We start from the raw sequence: 21,868 nt of genomic DNA, 5'->3' as shown, positions 1-21,868 counted from the left end.
GCGTTGTGGGGGGTGGGGGGGTGGCTCACCAGCTGTCCCTGCCAGCGCTCACCCCGCAGCCTGGTCAAAATGGGCCCGCAGGGCCTCCCAGACCCGGATCCCCTCATGGTCAGCTTGGCGACTGGGGGCGGCGGGTGGCTGGGCATAGGCCATGCCAGCCTCCACAGCCCAGCCCTGCACAAATGCCTCCCCCTTGCTCTCCACCAGGTTGCGGAGTGCACAGCATGGCCCCCAACCTGGGGGATGTTGGGGAGTCCTGCGTCCAGGAGGGTGAGGAGGCACCTCCAGCGGCCTTTGAGGCGGCCGACAGTCCTCTCAACCACCTGGCATGCATGGTTCAGGTGGGTGTTGAACTGCTCCTGGCTGGCACTGAGGTGGCCCATGTAGGGGCACATGAGCCAGGGCCAGAGGGGGTAGGCCACATCTGCAATGAGGCAGAGGGGCACAGTGGTGTTGCCCAGAGGGATCTCCCACTGGAGGATGTAGGTCCCTGCCTCCAGCCGGCGGCATAGGCCCAAGTTCCTAAACACCCGGGCGTCATGGGTGCTGCCAGGCCAGCCAACATATATGTCCAAGAAGCAGCCCCAGCTGTCCACCATGGCCTGGAGGACCACCGAATGGTAGCCCTTCCTATTCAGGAAGTGTCCTCGGCTGTGCTCTGGAGCACAGATGGGGATGTGGGTCCCAGCCAGTGCCCCGAAGCAACTAGGGAACCCCATGCTCGCAAACCCCACGATGGCCGCATCCGAGTCCCCAAGCTGCACGAGCCTGTGGAGCAGTAGGGCATTCAGTGCGTGGACCACCTGCAGGGGAAGGACATGAGCACCCGTGAGGGGTGTGCGGGGTGTGCCTGGACCTCCCCCTGGCTCCCCCTGGGGTCCCCTCTTCTCCCTGGCTCCCCCCGGGCTCCCCCTCCCCTGTTCTCTACCCCTCCCCCAGGGTCCCCGTACCTCCATGACAACAGCCCCGACAGTTGCCTTGCCCACACCAAACTGCTGTCCTATGAATCAGTAGCTGTCTGGAGTGGCCAGCTTCCAGACAGCAATGCCAACCTGTTTCTCGACAGTGAGGGCATGTCGCATGGGGGTGTCCTGGTGCCGCAGGACAGGGGTGAGCCACTGGCAGAGCTCGAGGAATGTCTGCTGGCTCATCCAGAAATTCCAGAGCCAGCGGTCGTTGTCCCACTCCCCAAGCACCAGCCACTCCCACCACTCTGTGCTGGTGGGGTACCTCCATAGCAGGTGGCGCATCCAGCAGGGGAAGGCCAGGAGGGCTACATGGTCTGGGGCGGCTTCTTCATCCCCCGAGGAGGACAGCTCATCTTCTTCTAGGAGATGCTGGGTGGTCTCCTCCATGGCACCGAGCAGGGTGGCCACTGCTCCGGGGGCGGCTGTGTGGGCTTCTGACTGCTGCTGCTGCTGCTGCTGCTGGGGGTCCACGCTGCATGCACGGGGTCCAAGTGGTTGTGGGCTCTGCAGACCTGTGCTGTGCAGGCTGAGTCTGCCTGGGAGGGGCCCTTTAAGGGAGCAGCTTGCTGTTGCCCCGGAAGGGCTAGTCCGCCCTGTGACCCTGTCCACAGGCTTTCCTAGCCCCCTTATTCCGATTGGGGCTGCTTTTGTGTGTAGACGCTCCCCTGCAGGGCCTATTTCAATGTAGTGCTGTCCTACGTCAACGCTGAACGTTGACGGCACCAGCCCTGGAGGATATGAGGACGATACGCGTCGAAATAGCTCATTTCGATTTTGCTGCATCGAAATCAGCTATTTCAATGTAGCGTCCCAGTGTAGACGTAGCCAAACTGAGTTTCAGAGAAACTGTTATTATTTGGTAGGAGAACAGCAAATATATAAACATTGTCATCCATATTTATATAATTTTAACAACAAAATCCTTAGATTTTTACCTTGACAAAAAATGTTGGGAGAATTTGTTAAGAGGCTGAACCTTTCTAATCTGGCACCCTCTCATCCAGCAACATCTATAATCCAGCATGATTTTACCAAGACAATGACTTACCATGGGTGTGGCTAAATTTTCTGTGGTCCCATAAAGTTTAGTTCCAGCCACCAGTCCTGGCTCTCAGCGTTCTGTGCTGTTATTTAACTCTAATTTACCCCTAAATGTCTTATAAAAGCCCAGTATGCAGAGGAAGTGTTGCTAATGCTGCTGCTAGTAATTGCTACCACTAGTCAATGCAGTCCTGGGCTGTGGGTCCCATGCACTGGGGCTCCACAGTCAGGCAAATTCTCTTGTTCAACAACAGTTAAGTCCCAAGAGTGCCAGACCAGAGAGGTTCAATCTGTATTTATAAAAGCGATGAGTAGTACTGAAATTAGGGTCAAAACTCCTGTAAGGGGAGGAGGAGTTAGATTAGACAGCAAGATGATAATTTCCTGAGATTTTTAAATAACATTTAATGATTGTAAAGCTGGACAAAATACAAGACTAATAAAAAAATTATAAGGCTTTTGAATATAGGTTGTGCCTCCGTCGTCCAGCATCCTCAAGACCTGATCCATCCCAAATGGGGAAATTTGCTGGACAAAGGAAGGTCCCCTGCCTTGACGCCTACACCTCCAGCCATAGTGTCCTCTTTACCTGCGGCCAGCCCCTGGCCTCTTCTGGGCTGATACCACTGCCCCAACCCTGCACAGCTGCAGCCCCATCTGAGCTGCTAGCACAAGCTCTACCCAAAGAGCTGGACTGCTGGCTTCAGCCCCTGCTGGGGAGTCGGCACCCGGGACACAAGCCCCTGGCTTCCCCTGCACAGGCTGCCAGCCCCCATTACTGGGCTCCCTCCAGGCAGGACTCCCGGCTGCTGGCCCGTCTCCTAGCAACCTCCCAGCTGGGAGTCTCTGATCCAGTAACATCCATAGTCCTGCCGGATGATGGATGCTGCCAGATGAGAGAATTCTGGTTTTGAGAGGTGCAACCTGTAGTAGGTTGTTTTTACAGGCAGTATGTGCTATAATACCCTGATACACAGTGCTAGATTTTCTGCATTCACTCTAAATTTTACAGCTTTTGTTGTAAGCAGTATACTCTTCCCTCAACTGTATCTGTAAAGTATGTTTAAACTAAAGGCATTAAATTACAGACCCTTTACCCCATCAAAGAACAGGAAATAAACTCTTAAGTATTAGATATCAGTTCGATGACTCAAGTTAGCTCCCACACAGCCATTATGTAATACTTCATACAAATTTATTTATTTAAATAATTTGTAAAAGCACATAATTAAGAAAGTCATTAGTTTGTTGGAATTATTCCAATTTTTTTTTGCAAGCTATACCATATCTCGAGGAAAAATCTTTTTGGAAAGATGTCTTAATGGAAATTTTTCCTAATATTAAAATAAAGAAAAACTGATTGTACTTAGCAAAGACCCACGAGTTAATAGCTAAGCATGTACTTCAATGTTTTGTTGACTCACAGTCTAAATCACATATAAATGCCACCTTTTCGAAGTAGGAGGTGAGAGACATTAAAATGCTCTTCTTAAGCTATAGCATTTTAACACTTAGCATACTTTTGAACAAATGACCAATAAACTTGTAGAGAAAGTATTTTCACATTACTAGCAGAGAGAAAGCCATGCTAGTCTATATACTAGCAAAACAAAAAAGCAGTCCAGTAGCACTTTAAAGACTAACAAAATAATTTATTAGGTGATAAGCTTTCATGGGACCGACGCACTTCTTCAGATCATAGCCATACCAGAACAGACTCAATATTTAAGGCACAGGGAACCAAAAATAGTAATCAAGATTGACAAATCAGAAAAATATTATCAAGGTGAGCAAATCAGAGAGTAGAGGGGCAGAAGGTTGGGGGGGAGTCAAGAATTAGATTAAGTCAAGTATGCAAAAGAGCCCCTATAATGACCTCAAAAATTCCCACCCCGGTTCAAACCATGTGTTAATGTGTCAAATTTGAATATAAAAGAGAGTTCAGCAGCCTCTCTTTCCAATCTGTTGTGAAAATTCCTCTTCAATATGACGCAAACTTTTAAGTCATTAACAGATAGGCCCACTCCATTAAAATGCTGGCTGACCGATTTTTGGATCAGGAGCATTTTATGTCTGTTCTGTGACTGTTAATTCTTTGTCTAAGAGAGTTTGATGTCTGTCCAATATACAAAGCATCTGGGCATTGTTAGCACATGATGGCATATATGATGTTAGCTGAAGAACATGAGAATGTGTCCGTGATTCTGTGAATAACCTGGTTAGGTCCAGTGATGGTATCTCCAGAATAGCTATGTGGACAAAGCTGGCAACAGGCTTTGTTGTAAGGAAATGTCCCAGGACTGGTGTTCCTGTAGTACAGACTGTGATTGTTGGGGAGAATCCTCATAAGGTTGGGAGGTTGTCTGTAGAAGAGAACAGGCCTGTCACCTAGGGCCTTCTGGAGTGTGGCATCCTGATTAAGGATAGGTTGTAGGTCTTTAATAATGTGTTGCAGTGGTTTGAGTTGGGGGCTGTAGGTAATGACCAGTGATGTTCTGTTCTTGGCTTTGTGGGCTTATCTTGGAATAGCTGGTCTCTGGGTATTCGTCTGGCCCTGTCAATTTGTTTTTTTTATTTCTCCTGGTGCGTAATTCAGGTTTATGACTATTTGGTAAAGATCTTGTAGTTTTTGGTCTCTGTCAGTAGGATCAGAGCAAATGCAATTGTACGTAAGGACTTGACTGCAAACAATGGATCTAGTTATGTGTGCAGGATGGAAGCTAGAGGCGTGTAGGTAAGTATAGCGATCAGTGGGTTTCCGGTAGAGTGTGCTACTGATCAGGCCATCCTTGATTTGTACTGTAGTGTCCAGTAAATGTATCTCTCACATGGAGTAGTCAAGGCGTAAGTTGATAGAGGGCTGCAGATTGTTAAAGTCTCTGTGGAAGTCTTCTAGAGTCTCTATACCATGGGTCCAAATCATAAAGACGTCATCAATGTATCGTAAGTAGAGGAGAAGTAATAGGGGACGAGAGCTGAGGAATCGTTGTTCCAGGTCAGCCATAAATATATTAGCATATTGTGGGGCCATGCGGGTGCCCATAGCAGTTCCACTAATCGAGAGGTATAAGTTGTCCCCAAATCGGAAATAATTGTGGGTGAGAACAAAGTTACAGAGGTCAGACACCAGACTGGCTGTGGTGACATCAGGGATGATATTCATGATCACTTGTAATCTGTCTTTGTGTGGAATATTAGTGTACAGAGGCTCTACATCCATGGTGGCAAGGATGGTGTTATTGGCACTCTCACCACTGGACTATCCAGTTACGTGGACTCCCTCCTCAAACCCTATGCCCCCAACACTCCCAGCTATCTACGAGATACCAATGACTTCCTGAGGAAATTACAAAACATTGGAAAAGTTCCTAACAACACCATCTGAGAAGGCCAGCAGATCACCCACCACCTGATGAGTGCTAGCGAGGCCACACGCTACCTCTTCCTGTCCACATCTCCCAAGCCCTGTCCCAGTAAAATCTGTAATTCCCACCTTCCAGGGCCAAGGTGTGGGGGGATTTCTGGCCAAGCTGGGGTTGGTAGGCAAGGTTCAGGCTGAGCGGGGTGGTGGAGGAAGGGGTCTTTCACTTGAGCAAGGGGAGGGGCGTTCGGACCAAGTGGGGGACTATGTGCAGGTCAGGGGAGATGTTGGGATGTTTTGGGGGTAGGGAGGGTTCAGTATGAGCAAGTGTAATGTGGGGTTGGTCCTTGGGCCATGTGTGAGGGGATGTTCAGACCCAGTGGGTCGAAGTAAGGGTTATTTCAGGAGGGCGGGAGGGAGGAACTGAGCTGGGTCTGCCACTGCAGCTGCAGCTCCTATGGCTGCCGTTCCAGCCAGGGCAATGGTCCAGGTCCAGTCTGGGCCCCAGTAGCCAGGTAAGATAACCTGACCCCAGGGTTGTCCCCTGCCACACACACATACATACATACACACACACACACACACACTGTATCCCAACCCCCTCTCCCAGTCCCCTCCCCTGCTTTCCATACCTCCCTAGCCCAATGCCTTGCCTTGAACCCTGATGCTTTGCTCTGGGCCCCTCATATGCCTCAACCCTTACTGCTGAACCCCCAATATTCCCCAAACCCTACCTTAATTCTGCACCCCCCACATTGCAACCCCCTGCCCTGAGCCCCTCATGCACCCCAATCCTAATTCATGCTGCTCCATGTCCCCACTGCCCAGCCCTAACTTCTGCATCTCCTACGCACTCCAGCCCTGTACCGAGCCCCTCGTATACTCCTGACTCCTGCACCCCCACATACTCAGTCCATTGTCCTGAGCCTCCCACACTCCATCCCATAATTTTCTGAAGTATTTCTAATTGATTTCATATTAAATAAATATGGTAAGCATTGCTCCTTGTTAATTATCCTGTCTCTTAATAGATTTTCTCCCACATCTATGGACCCTTTACTGTATATATTTATATCAAGGTTTTTTGTTTGTAGTGGTGGTGCACAGCCACCTAGTACCTCGGTATTTGGTGTTGCACATAAGAAATTTTAACTGCCCAAAAGAAAATTCCACACATTCAAGGATGGAAAATCTTAGAGGGAACACTGCTCCCCTGCCCTGTATGCTATCAGAAGAATCCTGGCGCATGTACAGAGCTGGGGGCAGCTAGGAGAGCCCCAGGTGTGTGGCAGCCAGGACCCCAGTGAGCAAAGCAGATGGGAGTGGGGAGAGAAGCAGGGCAGCAAGGGGCCCAGTGCACACAGGCATGGCTGCTGGCAGCATGGAAGCTGGGGCAGAGGAGCAGGGCAAGGCTAGTTAGATAGGAAGTGGGGCAAGGGCAGAGGGCACGGCAGGGCCAGCTGGAGAGCTTGGGATGTGGGGAGAAGGACAGAAGCCTACTGTGGAGGCAATGGTGCATTTACAAAAAAACACTCACACACACAAATTCCTGCATTAAGACCTGCTCTAAGGTGCTACAGGATTGCTTGTTGTTTGTGTTACTCTTTAGAGATTAATATAACGTATAACTGAATCCTGGATATGAATACACAAGCCACTAGTGAAAGTCTAATTAAAGGATTTTAGAATATCGGAAGATTATGCCCTTGGTAATCTATGTAGGATTTAAGGTCTTAAAGTAAGTGTGTCTGTGCGGGTTTAGGAATGCCTATGCAGCCACTGGGAGTGTACTTCTCAGTGCAGCTAGAGAAACACTAACTCTGCTTAAGCTCATATGCTAAAAATATGTATGTCTCATGGCAGCAGGGGCAAGCCACACAAGTCTGTACCCAGGTGAGGAGAGGGGTGAGGTGGGTTTGTACTTGGATGCCCTGCCTGAGCCACCACAGACACTCTGCTATTTTTAGTGAGCCAGCTGAAGCATAGCTAGTGCATGTATATCTAGGCAGGCTAGGAAGCATGCTTCCAGCTGTAGCACATACATATCCTTACTGATATGAATACAAACCCTGGGGTTTCTTGAGGCAACACTGTTGAGACACCACAAACAGCCTACATTCAAAGCAGTGATGTTCACTCTTAGTTACTATTCACAATCTGGTCTGCTTGTAAGGAAATGGAAAATGGCACTCACCAGTACAAAGTAGTAAGCATACAGAGCTACCAAGTGATGAATTACAAAAAATTTATCACCAATTGCTGTCCAGTAGTAAGTTATAAGAAATAAATCTGTAAAAGAAAGAAAACCCATTAAATTATTACAACATAAGGTACCTACAGACTATAATATTTCTCTTTAAAGCTTTCAGTATTATGGCAATCTAAAAGGAAAACCCTTTTTTTGGTTATCTGACCTATGTATGTATTTTGAATGACAAATAGTGTCCAACTCAACCCAAAAAAAAGAAAAAGAAACCGATTTTTTTTTTGAATTAAGCATTTTTAAGCTCAAGATTTCTGTATTCTCTCCACTACCCAGATGGGAATTAAATGTGAAAGGAAAAATTAAGCCAAAATATTGGCTAAAATATTGTCACTCTTTCAAAAATGTTAATAAATCTTAATATTTCATACATGAAGGGAACTGCCTGGCCACAGCTTTAACAAGAGGTATACTCTTAGGCCGTGTCTACACAGTGCGCTGCTTCCAGCAAAGTCATACAAATGAGGGCACTTGACAATGCAAATGGTCACTCATTTGCATAGTCGTTCACCTCATTTGCATAGTCAAATTAGATCATCGTCCTGGCAGAGGCTTCTATCATCACAAAACAAGCTGTGCAGACAGGGTTCCGTCAACCAAACCCCGCCCCCGCCCGTCAGCAGCCCTTTATTCCTGAAAAAATGAGCAGTAAGGGGCTGTCAACAAGGTGGGGGTTTGGTCAACAGAACCCTATCTACACAGCTTGTTTTGTGGTGACAGAAGCCTCTGCCAGGACAGTGATCTCATATGACTATGCAAATGAGTGTCCACTTGCACTGTTGAGGGTCCTCATTTGCATGACCCTGCCAGTAGCAGCATGTGGTGTAGACATGGTCTTACACTGTAAACAAGAGTAGATCCAGGTATCCCTAAGTTCTAGGCCCTCGTTTGGAAGCAGACTCATGAGTCTGCAAAAATTGTATCAAGAGCCCTAGAAAGAAAGGGCCCTGAGGGCACTGCCAAAATACAATGAGGTCTAATATGGGAATGGTGGAGTAGCAGGTCAGAGATACCTAATGCTAAAACATTAGCTCATTGATTTGTTCAGATTTTTGGATTTGTTGACTTCATTCAGTCATAATCCATGAGATACACATCTCCTAGAAGTGGAAGGGACCTTAGGAGGTAATCTAGTCCAGTCCCCTGCCTTCTTGGCAGGACCAAGCAGCATCCCTGAGGTCTATTTGCCCCAGTCCCTAAATGGCTTCCTCAAGGATTGCGCTCACAACGCTGGGTCTAACAGGCCAATACTCAAACCAATGAGCTATCCCTCCTCGCTTAATGACAGCCTATATTCATTTATTTATCTTTTGTGAGTGATCACAAAAGATAACTGAATATAGGCTATCATTAAGAACAAATACTTGCATAAATGAGAGCACAATTATATGTAAGGATGACAGACACTTGAGATTACTTATTAAAAATATTTTCAACCTCCTTCACATAGAACATTGATTTTAAATGTGTAGGGAGACAAGCACAATAGGAAGAGGAGTAAGTATGGAGCTGTTTTCCACAGCTATGTTGGGTTTGTTAAAAACCTGCCACTTGCACTACATGAGCACAAAGGAGAGCGAGCACACCAACGCTGCCAGCAACTGTGGACATCCCAAAAGGAGTTGTGGTCATAACTTCTACCCCATCTGAATTGTGTGAAAGACCAGACTTGAAGACTGAAGGATGTTTATTGGACCATCTTAAAGCATGCAGTAGTAGCATGTGTTCCTTCAGTACCCAATAAAGCAGTATTTGCGTTTCTCTCCTCCATTAACAGGTTGCCTTCAGACATTGTACCACAGCCCACAAACATGGCAATAGCATTAAAAGCTACATAGGAACCTATATTATTCATAGAAGCTCATCACATCCTCAGAATAAAATATAGCTGTATCTATGTAGGTGATATAGACAATGTATAATTACCAGAAATGAGGTAGCCTGTGGTAATAGCAATATTCAGTTTCACAATTGAAGGGTCACCCCTGTAAACATAAAAAATGATGTACAGTTCCAGCCTTCATAATTAAAGGTTAAATTTCCATATAACATACAAACATCACAAACCATTTACTCCCCCAGGGCCTCTCATGCTTGATCCAGCTATGCAACATCGTGGGAATTTAGGTGAGAAGAGAAGTTGCTAATTAGGAAGGATGATTCTAAAGATAGAACATATCTGCTGCCCCAGAGAGGCCAGCAGCAAGGATCAGCTCATGCTTTGGGCAGCTGGCAAGGGAATAGAGCTGAAACTCAGTAGCCATGTCTACACGAGCCCCAAACTTCGAAATGGCCACGCAAATGGCCATTTCAAAGTTTACTAATGAAGCGCTGAAATGCATATTCAGCGCTTCATTAGCATGCGGGCGGCCGCGGCGCTTCGAAATTGACGCGGCTCGCTGCCGCACGTCTCATCCAGACGGGGCTCCTTTTCGAAAGGACCCCGCCTACTTCGAAGTCCCCTTATTCCTATGAGCTCATGGGAATAAGGGGACTTCGAAGTAGGCGGGGTCCTTTCGAAAAGGAGCCCCGTCTGGATGAGACATGCGGCGGCGAGCCGCGTCAATTTCGAAGCGCCGCGGCCGCCCGCATGCTAATGAAGCGCTGAATATGCATTTCAGCGCTTCATTAGTAAACTTTGAAATGGCCATTTGCGTGGCCATTTCGAAGTTTGGGGCATGTGTAGTCGTAGCCAGTAAGTCCCCTGGCACACAAAGATGAACAAAGGCCAATTTATAGAGTGCTTTGCTAACATTATTAAACACCCAATTTTGTGCCCCATATCCTGTGCTGATTTAAAAAAAAACAAAAACAAAAACTTAGTTTTGTATAAGTACCAGTTGAGTGAGAAAGATATTTTTTTAAAATCACAATCATGAGATACTATGTGGACAGCTAGAGTGTGGGAGAAAATGAAAGTTATTCTCCTGTAAACTATTTAAGAGGACCTTGATACATTCTCTGTCTTGGGATGTGCTGAAACTGTAGCTTCGACTGAGGGAACCTTCTAAGAGCAATACCCACAGGTACACTCTCATTCCCCCTGCACCTCTGTTCATGGTTCCTCAGCAGGAAAGGCCATTAAATAGTACGTGGTGTGCCAACTACCTCAGTTCTTTCTACCGCCTTAAGTCCAAAGTTGTAATTAGGACTCAGTGAAAGAGGGAAAGGTGAGCAGCAGCTGTGTCATTATGCAGAATCCATCTCCGGAAGCTATTGTCACAGATGAATAACATTCATTTGTTCTTTGAGTGGCCTCCGCATATTCCCACTCTTAGGACTCAGGCAAGCAGTACTTTTCACTGTTCAGTGACACACACAAGGTCTCATTGAAAAGAGGCTGTAATAAAGCTTTACCAAACTGCATCTGATCCAGATTCCATATGTAAGGAATGTGTTATGAAGTATGAATTGAGACTATAAGTAAAAACTCTGCAGAAGACTAATATAGGAATGTCTCAGGAAGGCTACAAATGGATCTTTGTTCTCAAGTACACTCGAAGCTCTTTTGGAAAAGGTGTATTTAACACACTCTTCAGTACAAAGTTCAACGCACATAGAAAGGGGCCAACCTACATGTTGGTAGGGCTGGATTCACCTTTGCTGGGCCTATGCAACAAATATTTGTGGGCCCCCTTGTAGTTATTATCAGGCTCTTCTTAGTGTGGGACTGGTGTAGCAGTACTGTAGTATACCCGGTACTGAATCTCAGAGGCAGTTTCTACACATGCCACTTGTTCCGAAAGTGGCATGCTAATGAACAGCCCAGAAGATGCTAATGAGGTGCAGATGTAAATTTCTAGTGCCTCATTAGCATACGGGCACATGATTCGGAGTCCAGAAGAAGCTCTTCCAGACTCCAGAATAAGCCATGTAGAAGCACAGCCCCTGCAGCCACTCCTCTAAGCAATGGCTTTAAGTTCCTAAGATGCCCATCATGAGCAGCAGAGGCTACCAAATCTCACATACCCCTTAGCTAGGATATAATCATGCAGAAAGTGCATCCTGAATGATTTTAGAGGCTGGGGTGCCAAGAGGTTACTAGCCCTGAGCACTAACAGCTCTGGACCAAGCTCATACGGAGCCTCTCCATTGTGAGTGACACCAGGGCCCTATAAAGACACTGAAGTTACTCCATGTATAAGCAGTTCCACCAAAAGCCTGTTCAAGTGAGTCGGTGTCTTCTGACTATCACTAGTGGGCTGTGTAGAGAAGCAAGGGTTCCCATTCAAGACTGTAGATGCAAAGTGCGTTCTTTGCTGCACTGGTGTACTGTTGTAATAGGAGGGTCTCTCATTATCTGGCGAATAATCAACACCTCCTGCACCTTAACTTTTTTTGAGAAACCTCCCACCTATTTACTAAATGTAAAGCTCTTTAGTTTACAAGGGCTGAAAATATCAAGCAAGTAGTATGGTTACTAAAGGAAGGTATTCTGAATTCATAGAAATTTTGAATGTGAAAAGAACACAGGACTAGGTCCTACATGGTTACAGAACTGCACTAAAGTGGAACAATTTTCCATTTGTGCAATTGGAGGAAATCTGGGTCCATACTGTAAGACAGTCTCACATAATGAGGAAAACTTGACGTGCCTTTGTTCTTTTGTTCCATTCTGTCTCTGTGGGGATTTGCCAATGCAATATTACTATCTTCTTTTTAAACAAACAAAATTAAAAATGATAATGGCTGTTGAAAATATGAACTCCCGTCCTAATTGGCACTGGGAAGATGCCAGCATTCATTGCTCAATTTTATCCTACTGTTTCTACAGCAAAATTATAGTGGCTCAGTATTTGATTTGGGAGACATGTAAAAGCAGAAGCCCAAACTGAACTTGAGCACTCCTGAATTTTCAGGCTGTACAGATCTGGAAGGCAGCTGCTAGATTCCCTTTCTGAATATAACATATATCTAGAAGAAAAAAAAAAGGCTTTCATAGCTCAAAAGTGAAAATTCAGTCAAATCCTCCTGCATGCCTGGTAGGTACCTAAGGCTGCTCAGGCTGTCTAATAGAACCCTCCCTTTCTTCCTTATCATTTTAACTTCTCCTAGCAGGGTTCATGTGCTTCCCTTACTAGGCTTCAGATAGAGGTGCATTGTCCATTCAATCCACCTAATTCCTTCTTTAGGGACTACCAGCCGAGGCCACCAGCATCACTAATACAGTCTGGGAAAGTCCTCTGAGGACAAGATCTAGGTCAAACACAAATTCCTCTGCTGCCTGGGAACACATTTTGATGTTCCCCATTCACAGTGCCAACCTCCTCCAGCAGCCAGAGCTCTCCATTCACAGAAAGTGCTGCAGATGGGTAAGAACATAAGAACAGCCATACTGGGTGAGACCAAAGGTGCATCTAGCCCAGTATCCTGTCTTTCAAGAGTAGCCAATACCCAGAGGGAGAGAAAAGAACAGATAATCATTGTGATCCCTCTCCTGTCATTCATTTCCAAACAGAGGCTAGGGATACTATTCCTAACCATCCTAGCTAATAAATATTGATAGACCTAACCTCCATGAATTTATCTAGCTCTTTTTTGAACCCCGGTTAAAGTCTTGATCTTCACATTATCTTCTGAGACAAGGAGCTCCACAGGTTGACCGTGTGCTGTGTGAAAACTTCTTTTGTTTTAAACCTGTTACAAATTAAATTCATTGGGTGACCCCTAGTTCTTATGTTATGGGAACAAGTAAATAACTTTTCCTTATTCTGTCTCCATACCTTTCATGATTTTATAGACCTCTATCCTATCCCTCCTTAGTCTCCTCTTTTCTAAGTGTGGATTTCTAGTCTTCTTAATTTCTCTTCATATGGCACCCGTTCCAAATCCCTAATCAGTTTTGTTGCCATTTTCTGAACCTTTTCCAATGTGAACATACCTTTTTTGAGATGAGGCAACCACATCTGCACATAGGATTCAAGATGTGGGTACAACCTAGATTTATACAGAGGCAATAAGATATTCTTTGTCTCATTTGCTATCTCTTTGTAATGATTCCTAACATTTTGTTTGTGTTTTTGACTGCTGCAGCACATTGAGTGGATGTTCTCAGTGAACCATCTACAATGATTCCAAGAGCTGGTTATGGCTAAATAAGTCCCCATCATTTTGTATGTATACTTGGGATTATTTTTTTTCCAATGTGCATTACTATGCATTTATCAACTTTAAAATCCATTGCTATTTTGTTGCCCAATCTACTGGTTTTGTGAGATCCTTTTGAAGCTCTTCAGTCTGTTCTGTTCTTGGCTATCTTGAGCAGTTTAGTATCATCAGCAAATTTTGCCACCTTACTGTTTACCCCTTTCTCCAAACCATTTATAAACATATTGAGTAGAATTGGTCCCAGTACAAACCCTTGGGGGACACCACTAGTTACTTCTCTCTAGCCTGAAAAATGACTATTTTTCCTACCCATTTTCCCTGTCTTTTAACCAGTTATCAGTCTATGAGAGGATATTCCCTCTTATCCCAACTTACCTTACTTAAGAGCCTTTGATGAGAGACCTTGTCAACAGCTTTCTGGATATCTAAGTACACTATATCCACTGGGTATCCCTTGTCCTTATGCTTATTGATCCCTTCAAAAAACTATCTTAGATTTCCCCATTTCCTCCCCACACCCTTCCAGGTTGCTAGCTGCCCAGGGCATGCTAGAAAGTGTAGTTCCTTCCCTACTCCAGAGCCTGCTCTCTGAGCAGGGAGATGGCAAAGGAACTACAGCTCCCAAGGGTGAAGGTTCTGGAAGGGAGTGTAGGTGCTGGCTCTGGGTGGGGGGTGGAGTGCAGGCTGTGTGAGGGAGTTTGGGTGTGGGCTCTGGACTGTGGCCAAGATTGAGGAGCAGCAGCAAGTCCGGGGACAACACTTACCTTGAGCAGCTGTAGTGCAGGAAATAGCTCTCTGTCAGCATGTGCTTCTTAGGGCAGCTTCCCAAACTTAAAACATTCACATACCCCCTTCAGGACTTCGGCCAGATCTGTGTACTCCCTCTCTCAGGGCTGCCTCAGTGCTTATCTACTGATTTTTAATAATTTATTTTGTGCTGCATATCCCTTTAAATTATTTCACGTACCACCTGTGGTATACATACCATGCTTTGGAAACACTGTCTTAGGGTATGCTGAGCATGCTCACTGACATCTGCTGACGCCACTGTCCCACCCTGCTTTACCAGGCATAAGACTTTGCTGACTGCTTTTTACAGGGTTTAAAAAACAGCAAAGGGGGCAAATCAGAGGGAGGTGGCCAGGGTATGAGCAGGGTGCAAAAATTCACTGGTTGATGTTGTGGGGGGGTCAAGCAGCAGGAGACAGGGTTAGAATAAGAACTAAAAGGCAAAATCAGGAATGGGCTTGGGGGGAGGATCCAGAGTTCAGCCCAGTTGTCAACTACTGCCAGACAGTGACAGGGCAAAACCCCAGCATAGCAGGAGCAGAGTAGTAGAATGACCATCCATCCTGTATTAAGTGGGACGGTCCCATATTTGGGATGCCAAAAAGGCACGCCTACTTCTTTTTTTAAAGGGACTAATTGACCCATATTTGGGCCCTCCCCTGTTGACCATTTCCTCCACCAGGCACAGCTACTGGCGGGTGTCACTTCCTCGAGCCTCAGGAAAGCAGGAGAGCTTGGGCAGCTGCCACATCCCTCCCACATCCCTAGGGCTCAGGTAGCGCTGGTTGCTGTCACTTCCCCAGGGTTCCTGGGGTGGGCCAGCGGCTGCTGCCTCCTTCCCAGCTCCCTCAATATCTCCCTGTCCCATATTTGGGTCAGGGAGATATGGTCACCCTACAGAGTAGGTAAAAGTTACCCCATTGGATGGAGACACCACTGTTAGCAAAATAACAGACTTGGGGCAAAGGGTTTTTTTAATTTCCTCTCTCACAGACAGTGCCCCTCCATATGGGATTCCTATGACTGGATTCTCAAAAGGTACAAACATTCTAATGGCTTTTCTTTAAGGCAAGGGCGAGAAAACTTTTTGGTCACACCCCCCCGCCCGACTTTTTGACCCTGCAATTAGCCAGGACCCCTCAACTTGTGGCAGGATTATACAACAGGGTGCTGGGGAGGGGTGCTCAGGAAGAGGACCCCAGGAGGGTACCTTTTCAATTCAGGAACTCACCAGCTGCCCTGCCAGTTGACTCAGGGCCTCTGTGCATGATGATGGGCCCAGCGGTGATGGGGAGGAATGTTCTCTTGGAGATGCAACAGCTGTGCAAGAGAATCAGAGGGCTGGGGATGCAGCAGAAGCTGCAGGGGAGGGAGCTGACTGCGCTGTGCCCCTCGTTACACAATGTCGCATACCTTCTAGGGGGCATGCATCCCACTTTGCGCACCCCTGCTTTGAGGCACAGGCATCCCAATTATCTGATGTAACCCACAAAGGTGCCACAAGAAACTTAATTCAGTGAATCATTTTACACATTCCCCCTTCAGAAACAAGGCATCCCTTATCAATGTTTCTGACTACACAGCATCTCTTAGCACTTCTCCAATTTGTCTTGTCTGCTGCAGGGACTCCCTGAACTTTTAACTGTGACTTCTTCTATTTTGAGCAGAAGTTTATTCTCTTGGATCATCTGACTTCCTGTTCAACTGAATTGCTGGCTTGATCTCAAAAATTTTGCTTTCATTCAATCCATCAGTAGTGCTTGCATTTTGCAACTATTATTCTGCCTTTCAATCCAGCCCTTAGTGTTTTTCTGCATGCCCTTGGATACAACTTGATTCTTAATATTCAATAAAGGCAGCATCTGTCTCCTATAGCATCTTTCTCAAAAGCAAAAATCTATTGTAATTTTTGCTGAAGATTAGAACTGCCATAGTGGGTCAGACCAACAGTCGATCTAGTCTGGTATCCTGTCTTCTGACAGCAGCCAGTGCCAAGTGCTTCTAAGGGAATTAACAGAACAGGCAAAGCGTTCATTGAGCCATCCCATTGTCCACTCTCAGCATCTGGTAGTTCAGGGACATCCAGAGCCTGGGGCTGCAATCCCGATTATCTTGGCTAACAGCTGATGCATCTATCCTGATGGACTAATCTAATTCTTTGTTGAGCCCATTTATAGTCTTGGACTTCAAAACATAATGAACACACATCTAAAACCTAAGGTTCCTCTAAGTCGCATGGCTCTTCAGGTGCCTCTTAAGCCTGCACTGGAGCACAGGGTTAAAGTGGGGAGAGCTGCCTCTCCCAAAGTCCCAGACTTGCTGCACTGGGGCCTCTAACCACCAACCCCAGTGTGGGGCTGGAGTGGCCAGGGAGAGGTGCCTCTGCCTACAGACTCCAGTGTGGACCTGCCCCAGATTTGGTGTGGCCAGGGAAGAGATGCCCCTCTCCCATTCCCAACCCAGCCCTGGTGCAGCCCTGCCATGACTAGGGGATATGTGCCTGTTCCCTGGCCCCACGCACCCTAGCCCAAACATGTCAGGGCCATAAGTGGTGACCCTACCTGGCCAGGCTGGAGCTGCTGTGGCTGTGGAGTGGTACTTCTCACCCAGTCCCAAGGTTTTGTAGAAAGAAAGAGGACTACACCCGCTTCAAGACCCTCATCCCCAGAATGACCTCAGAGCTTGCATCCCCATCTGAAGCACTCAATCCCCACCATTCACACTCCCCCTTGTACCCCAAATCCTGCACCCATGGCTCCACTCCAGAGCCCACATCTCAACCAGAGTCCTCATAAGGTTGGGAGGTTGTCTGTAGGAGAGAACAGACCAGTCACCTAGGGCCTTCTGGAGTGTGGCATCCTGATTAAGGGTAGGTTGTAGGTCTTTAACAATGCGTTGCAGTGGTTTGAGTTGGGGGCTGTAGGTAATGACCAGTGATGTTCTGTTCTTGGCTTTTTTGGGCTTATCTTGGAGTAGCTGCTCTCTGGGTATTTGTCTGGCCCTGTCAATTTGTTTTTTTTTATTTCTCCTGGTGAGTAATTCAGGTTTATGAATATTTGGTAAAGATCTTGTAGTTTTCGGTCTCTGTCAGTAGGATCAGATCAAATGCAATTGTACCTAAGGGCTTGACTGGAAACAACGGATCTAGTTATGTGTGCAGGATGGAAGCTAGAGGCATGTAGGTAAGTATAGCAATCAGTGGGTTTCCAGTAGAGTGTGGTACCGATTTGCCCATCCTTCCTCTATAGCCCCCTTTTGGAGGAGGGTTCCTACCTCCTGTCTGGGAACCATCTCATGAGAGGGGTCCCTGAAGAGGGATGGGGAAGGGGGTTAGAAAAAAATTGGATAGCATATCCCTTTTCTACCATGCGGAGGACCCACTGGTCCGAAGTTATGCTGCACCATGCATGGTAGAATGGGGATAGGCAGAATGAAAATAAGCACTGAACTGGAACTGTGGGGGTGGCTGGTGTGTCGCTCCTGATCGCCCCATCAAAATTGGTGTTTAGACCCCAGTGGGGGTTTAGGGTGGCCCTGGTCCGGTGTCTGTTGACCCTGATGCCTCCTATTATGATGGCCCCTTCTCCTGTTCCCATCCCTTTGTTTTTGTGGGAACTGTCTGAACTGGGGCCTTGGGGTAAAATGCCTTCTCTTGGTCGCCGGTGCGTATAGACCCAGTGAGCGTAGAGTGGCCCGTGAGTCCTTCATGCTATGAAGTCGCTTGTCAGTTTTTGCCGAGAATAGAGAGGGGCCCTCAAAAGAGAGGTCCTGAAGGGACTGCTGCACCTCCTGTGAGAGTCCCGAGACCTGAAGCCATGCCCCCCTTCTCATGGCTATACCCAAGACCATGACCCTGGTGGCCACATCGGCTGCATCTACGGCAGCCTGCAGTGTTGCTCTAGATATGAGTCTCTGCTCTGCTGCCAGAGCCGTTAATTCCAACCTGGCATCTGGAGGGAGCGGGTCAGCGAAACAGTCCATGGAGTGATTCTCAACTGTAAGCCACCTGTAGAGTAAACTTTCCCACTATACAGGTCTAGTCTTTCGGCATCTTTGTTTTTAGAGGAGGGCCCCTGAATACCCTGCCTATTGTTCACAGCATCCACGACAAGGGAGTCAGGGGGAGGATGGGTGAAAGAGAAGTTACTCACCTGTAGTAACGATGGTTCTTCGAGATGTGTCCCCATGGGTGCTCCACAATAGGTGTCGGGCTCACCCAGCGCCACAGATTGGAAATCTTCCAGCAGTTTCTCCTGGATCGCTCATGCGCCGGCGCGCACCGCCCCCCTGCACGCCCCCAGCCACGTGCACGATCCAGTCCCCGCCAGTTCCTTGACCAACCGCCTCGGATGCTCCTGAAAAACACTAGACAGAGATCCGAAGCGGGGAGGATGGGCAGGTGGTGGAGCACCCACGGGGACACATCTCGAAGAACCATCGTTACTACAGGTGAGTAACTTCTCTTTCTTCTTCGAGTGGTCCCCGCGGGTGCTCCACAATAGGTGACTACCCAGCAGTAACCCAAGTAAGGAGGTGGGTAATCGGTTTATGTGCAGCTTGCCCCCAAAAGGACCGCTGTCGAGAGGCGGGTATCCTCTTGGAATACCTGATGTAGCGCATAATGCTTGGCGAAGGTGTCATAGGATGACCAGGTCACCGCTCTACTGATGTCTGTTAACGCGATGCCCTTGAAGAAGGCTGTTGACTCCGCCACCGCCCTGGTGGAGTGAGCCCTGGGCGGGGCCAGCAGAGGAGTCTTTCGGAGTTCGAAGCACATTTTTATACAGGACACAATGTGCTTTGAGATTCTCCGGGAAGAGAGACCTTCTCCTTTTGACCCGGGACCAAGAGAGACTAGAAGCCTGTCCGTTTTCCGGAAGGACTTAGTTCTGTCTGTATAGAAGGCCAACGCCCTCCTCACATCTAGGAGATGCAGGCGTGCCTCCTTGCCGGAGCTGTGAGGCTTCGGGTAAAACGAGGGTAAAACTATTGGCTCGTTAAGATTGGACTCCGAAGAGACTTTTGGAACAAAGGCTGGGTGCAGCCTTAAGGTTACCGCCTCCTTTGAGAATACTGTGCAGTGCTGCGTTCCCATCACTGCCGCTAGCTCACTCACCCTGCGGGCTGACGTAGTTGCAAGGCGGAAGGTTGGTTTTATCGTAAGGAGACGTATGGGAACTGTGGCTAATGGGTCAAAAAAGGTGGACCCGATAGCATGCTGAGCACCAAGTCCAAATTCCACAATAGTGGAAGCGGTTTCCGAGGGGGGGGTACAGGTTTACCAGCCCCTTCAAGAACCTGGTAACGATAGGATGGGCGAATACCGTGGGCCCTTCCTCCGTATGCCGAAAGGCTGATATAGCGGCGAGGTGGACCTTTAGCGAGGATAGAGAAAGCCCGCCTCTCTTGAGGTCCAATAAGTATTCTAGTATTACAGGTATAGGAACGTCAAGGGGAGCTAACTGCTTGGCGGAACACTAGGCTGTGAATTGAGTCCATTTCTGCTTGTAAGTCCTCCTGGTGGAGGTCCTTCGGCTACATTCCAGGACTTGTGCTCCCTCCATACATGTGCTCTTTAAGGAGCTGAGCCATGGATTAGCCATGCTTGTAGGTGCAGACCCTGAGGGTGCGGATGCACTATGGACCCTTGAGCCCGCATGAATAAGTCCAGAGCCACCGGCAGAGGGAGCGGTGGGCGGTCCGACATGCGCAGAAGCAAGGGAAACCATTGCTGCTGATCCCAAGCGGGACTATGAGTATCATGCGAGCTCCCTCCCTTCTGGCTTTGTGCAAGACCTTGCGGATAAGTGCTGCAGGGGAAACGCGTAAAGTAGAGAGCCCTTCCATGAAAACATGACAAGGGACTCCCGCCCCACTCCTGCCCTGGAGCAGTACTGGTGACACTTTTTTTTTTTTTTGTTGTACTGGGTGGCAAACAGATCGATCTGGGGAAAACCCCCATGTACGAAAAATGCGCTGTAGCAGATCGGAGCGGATCTGCCATTCGTGCGTGATTGCGAAGCGCCTGCTCAGCTGATCTGCATTCACCTTGTGAGCGCCCGGCAAGTACGAGGCTTTCAACGTTATGTTATTGGCGATGCACCGATTCCACAATCGGAGTGCTTCCGCACATAGGGCACAGGATCGTGCTCCTCCTTGTCGATTGATGTAGAAACATAGTGGAGGTATTGTCGGTATTGAATCCCGACTACTTTGCCATGTAGGTAATCTTGAAAATGTTTGCAGGCGTTGAACGCTGCTCTGAGCTCCAGTATGGATATGTGCAGTGTCTGTTCCACAGGGGACCATAGCCCTTGCGTTACCTTGTCGCCGATGTGCGCTCCCCATCCCATGTGGGAGGCTTCGGTAGTAAGAAAAATAGAAATTTGTGGTTCGTGAAAAGGCACCCCCACCAGCAGATTCTCGGGGTTTTCCCACCACGCCAGGGATCTGCGCACCTCTGTTGTGGGCGACACCACCCTGTGGACAGTGTGGGATGCCGGTTTGTAAATGCTCGCCAGCCAATGCTACAGGCTTGACATGTGCGACCGGGCATTCTGCACCACAAACGTCGCTGCCGCCATGTGGCCCAGCAGCCATAGGCATGTTAAGACCGGCACCGTGGGGCTGTATGTAATGACTTGCACCAGCGAACTGATTGCGTGGAAGCGGGCTTCGGGTAGGTACCCCCTTGCTGTGATAGAGTTTATTCGTGCCCCTATGAACTCTATATGTTGTGTGGGTTCGGACTTTGACTTTGCGAGGTTGATGACTAGGCCCAGTGAAGAAACGTGTCCGCTGTGACACGTATCATGCGTGAGACCTCTGCCTTCGAGGTCCCTTTTAGCAGGCAGTCGCCCAGATATGGGAAAAATAAACACCCCTTGTCTGTGCAGGTAGGCTGACACCACTGCCAGGGTTTTGGTAAAGACTCTGGGGACCAAGGAGAGGCCAAACGGAAGAACCCTGTGCTGGAAGCGCTCCTGGCCGACCGTGAAGCAGAGGAAGCGTCTGTGTGCCGGGTGGATTGTTATATGAAAGTAAGCATCTCATAAGTCAAGTGCTGCAACCCAGTCTCCATCGTCCAGTGCCGTGAGTATCAAGGCAACTGTGATCATCCGAAAACGTTGCTTGCGCAAGTAACGGTTGAGGCCCCGAAGATCTAAGATGTGCCTCCAGTGTCCTGTTTTCTTCCCTGGTAGGAGTTAGCGTGAATAAAAACCTTCCCCTGGAATTATTCCGGCACTCTTTCCACCGCCCTTATGAACATAAGGTGAGTCACCTTCTGCTTGAGCCTCGCCTCGTGGCAGCGTCCCTGAGGTGAGGCCTGGTGGGAGG

General features: G+C 47.9%; 1 protein-coding gene across 1 annotated transcript in view; it reads right to left on the bottom strand.

Moving 5' to 3' along the window:
- TLCD4 (TLC domain containing 4) overlaps positions 1 to 21,868 on the bottom strand; it is a 91,528-nt gene that overhangs the window by 9,955 nt on the left and 59,705 nt on the right. The window contains exons 4-5 of the mRNA XM_075002806.1: positions 9,560 to 9,618; positions 7,565 to 7,659 (exon numbers count right to left, since the gene is read on the bottom strand). Coding sequence (XP_074858907.1) covers positions 7,565 to 7,659; positions 9,560 to 9,618 — 154 coding nt within the window. The remainder of the gene's footprint in view (positions 1 to 7,564; positions 7,660 to 9,559; positions 9,619 to 21,868) is intronic.

This window comes from Carettochelys insculpta, chromosome 9 (assembly GCF_033958435.1).
Source record: "Carettochelys insculpta isolate YL-2023 chromosome 9, ASM3395843v1, whole genome shotgun sequence".
NCBI classification, from domain to species: Eukaryota; Metazoa; Chordata; order Testudines; family Carettochelyidae; genus Carettochelys; species Carettochelys insculpta.
The sequence above is the reverse complement of the archived record's forward strand: the minus strand, read 5'-3'. Positions and strand labels throughout refer to the sequence as shown.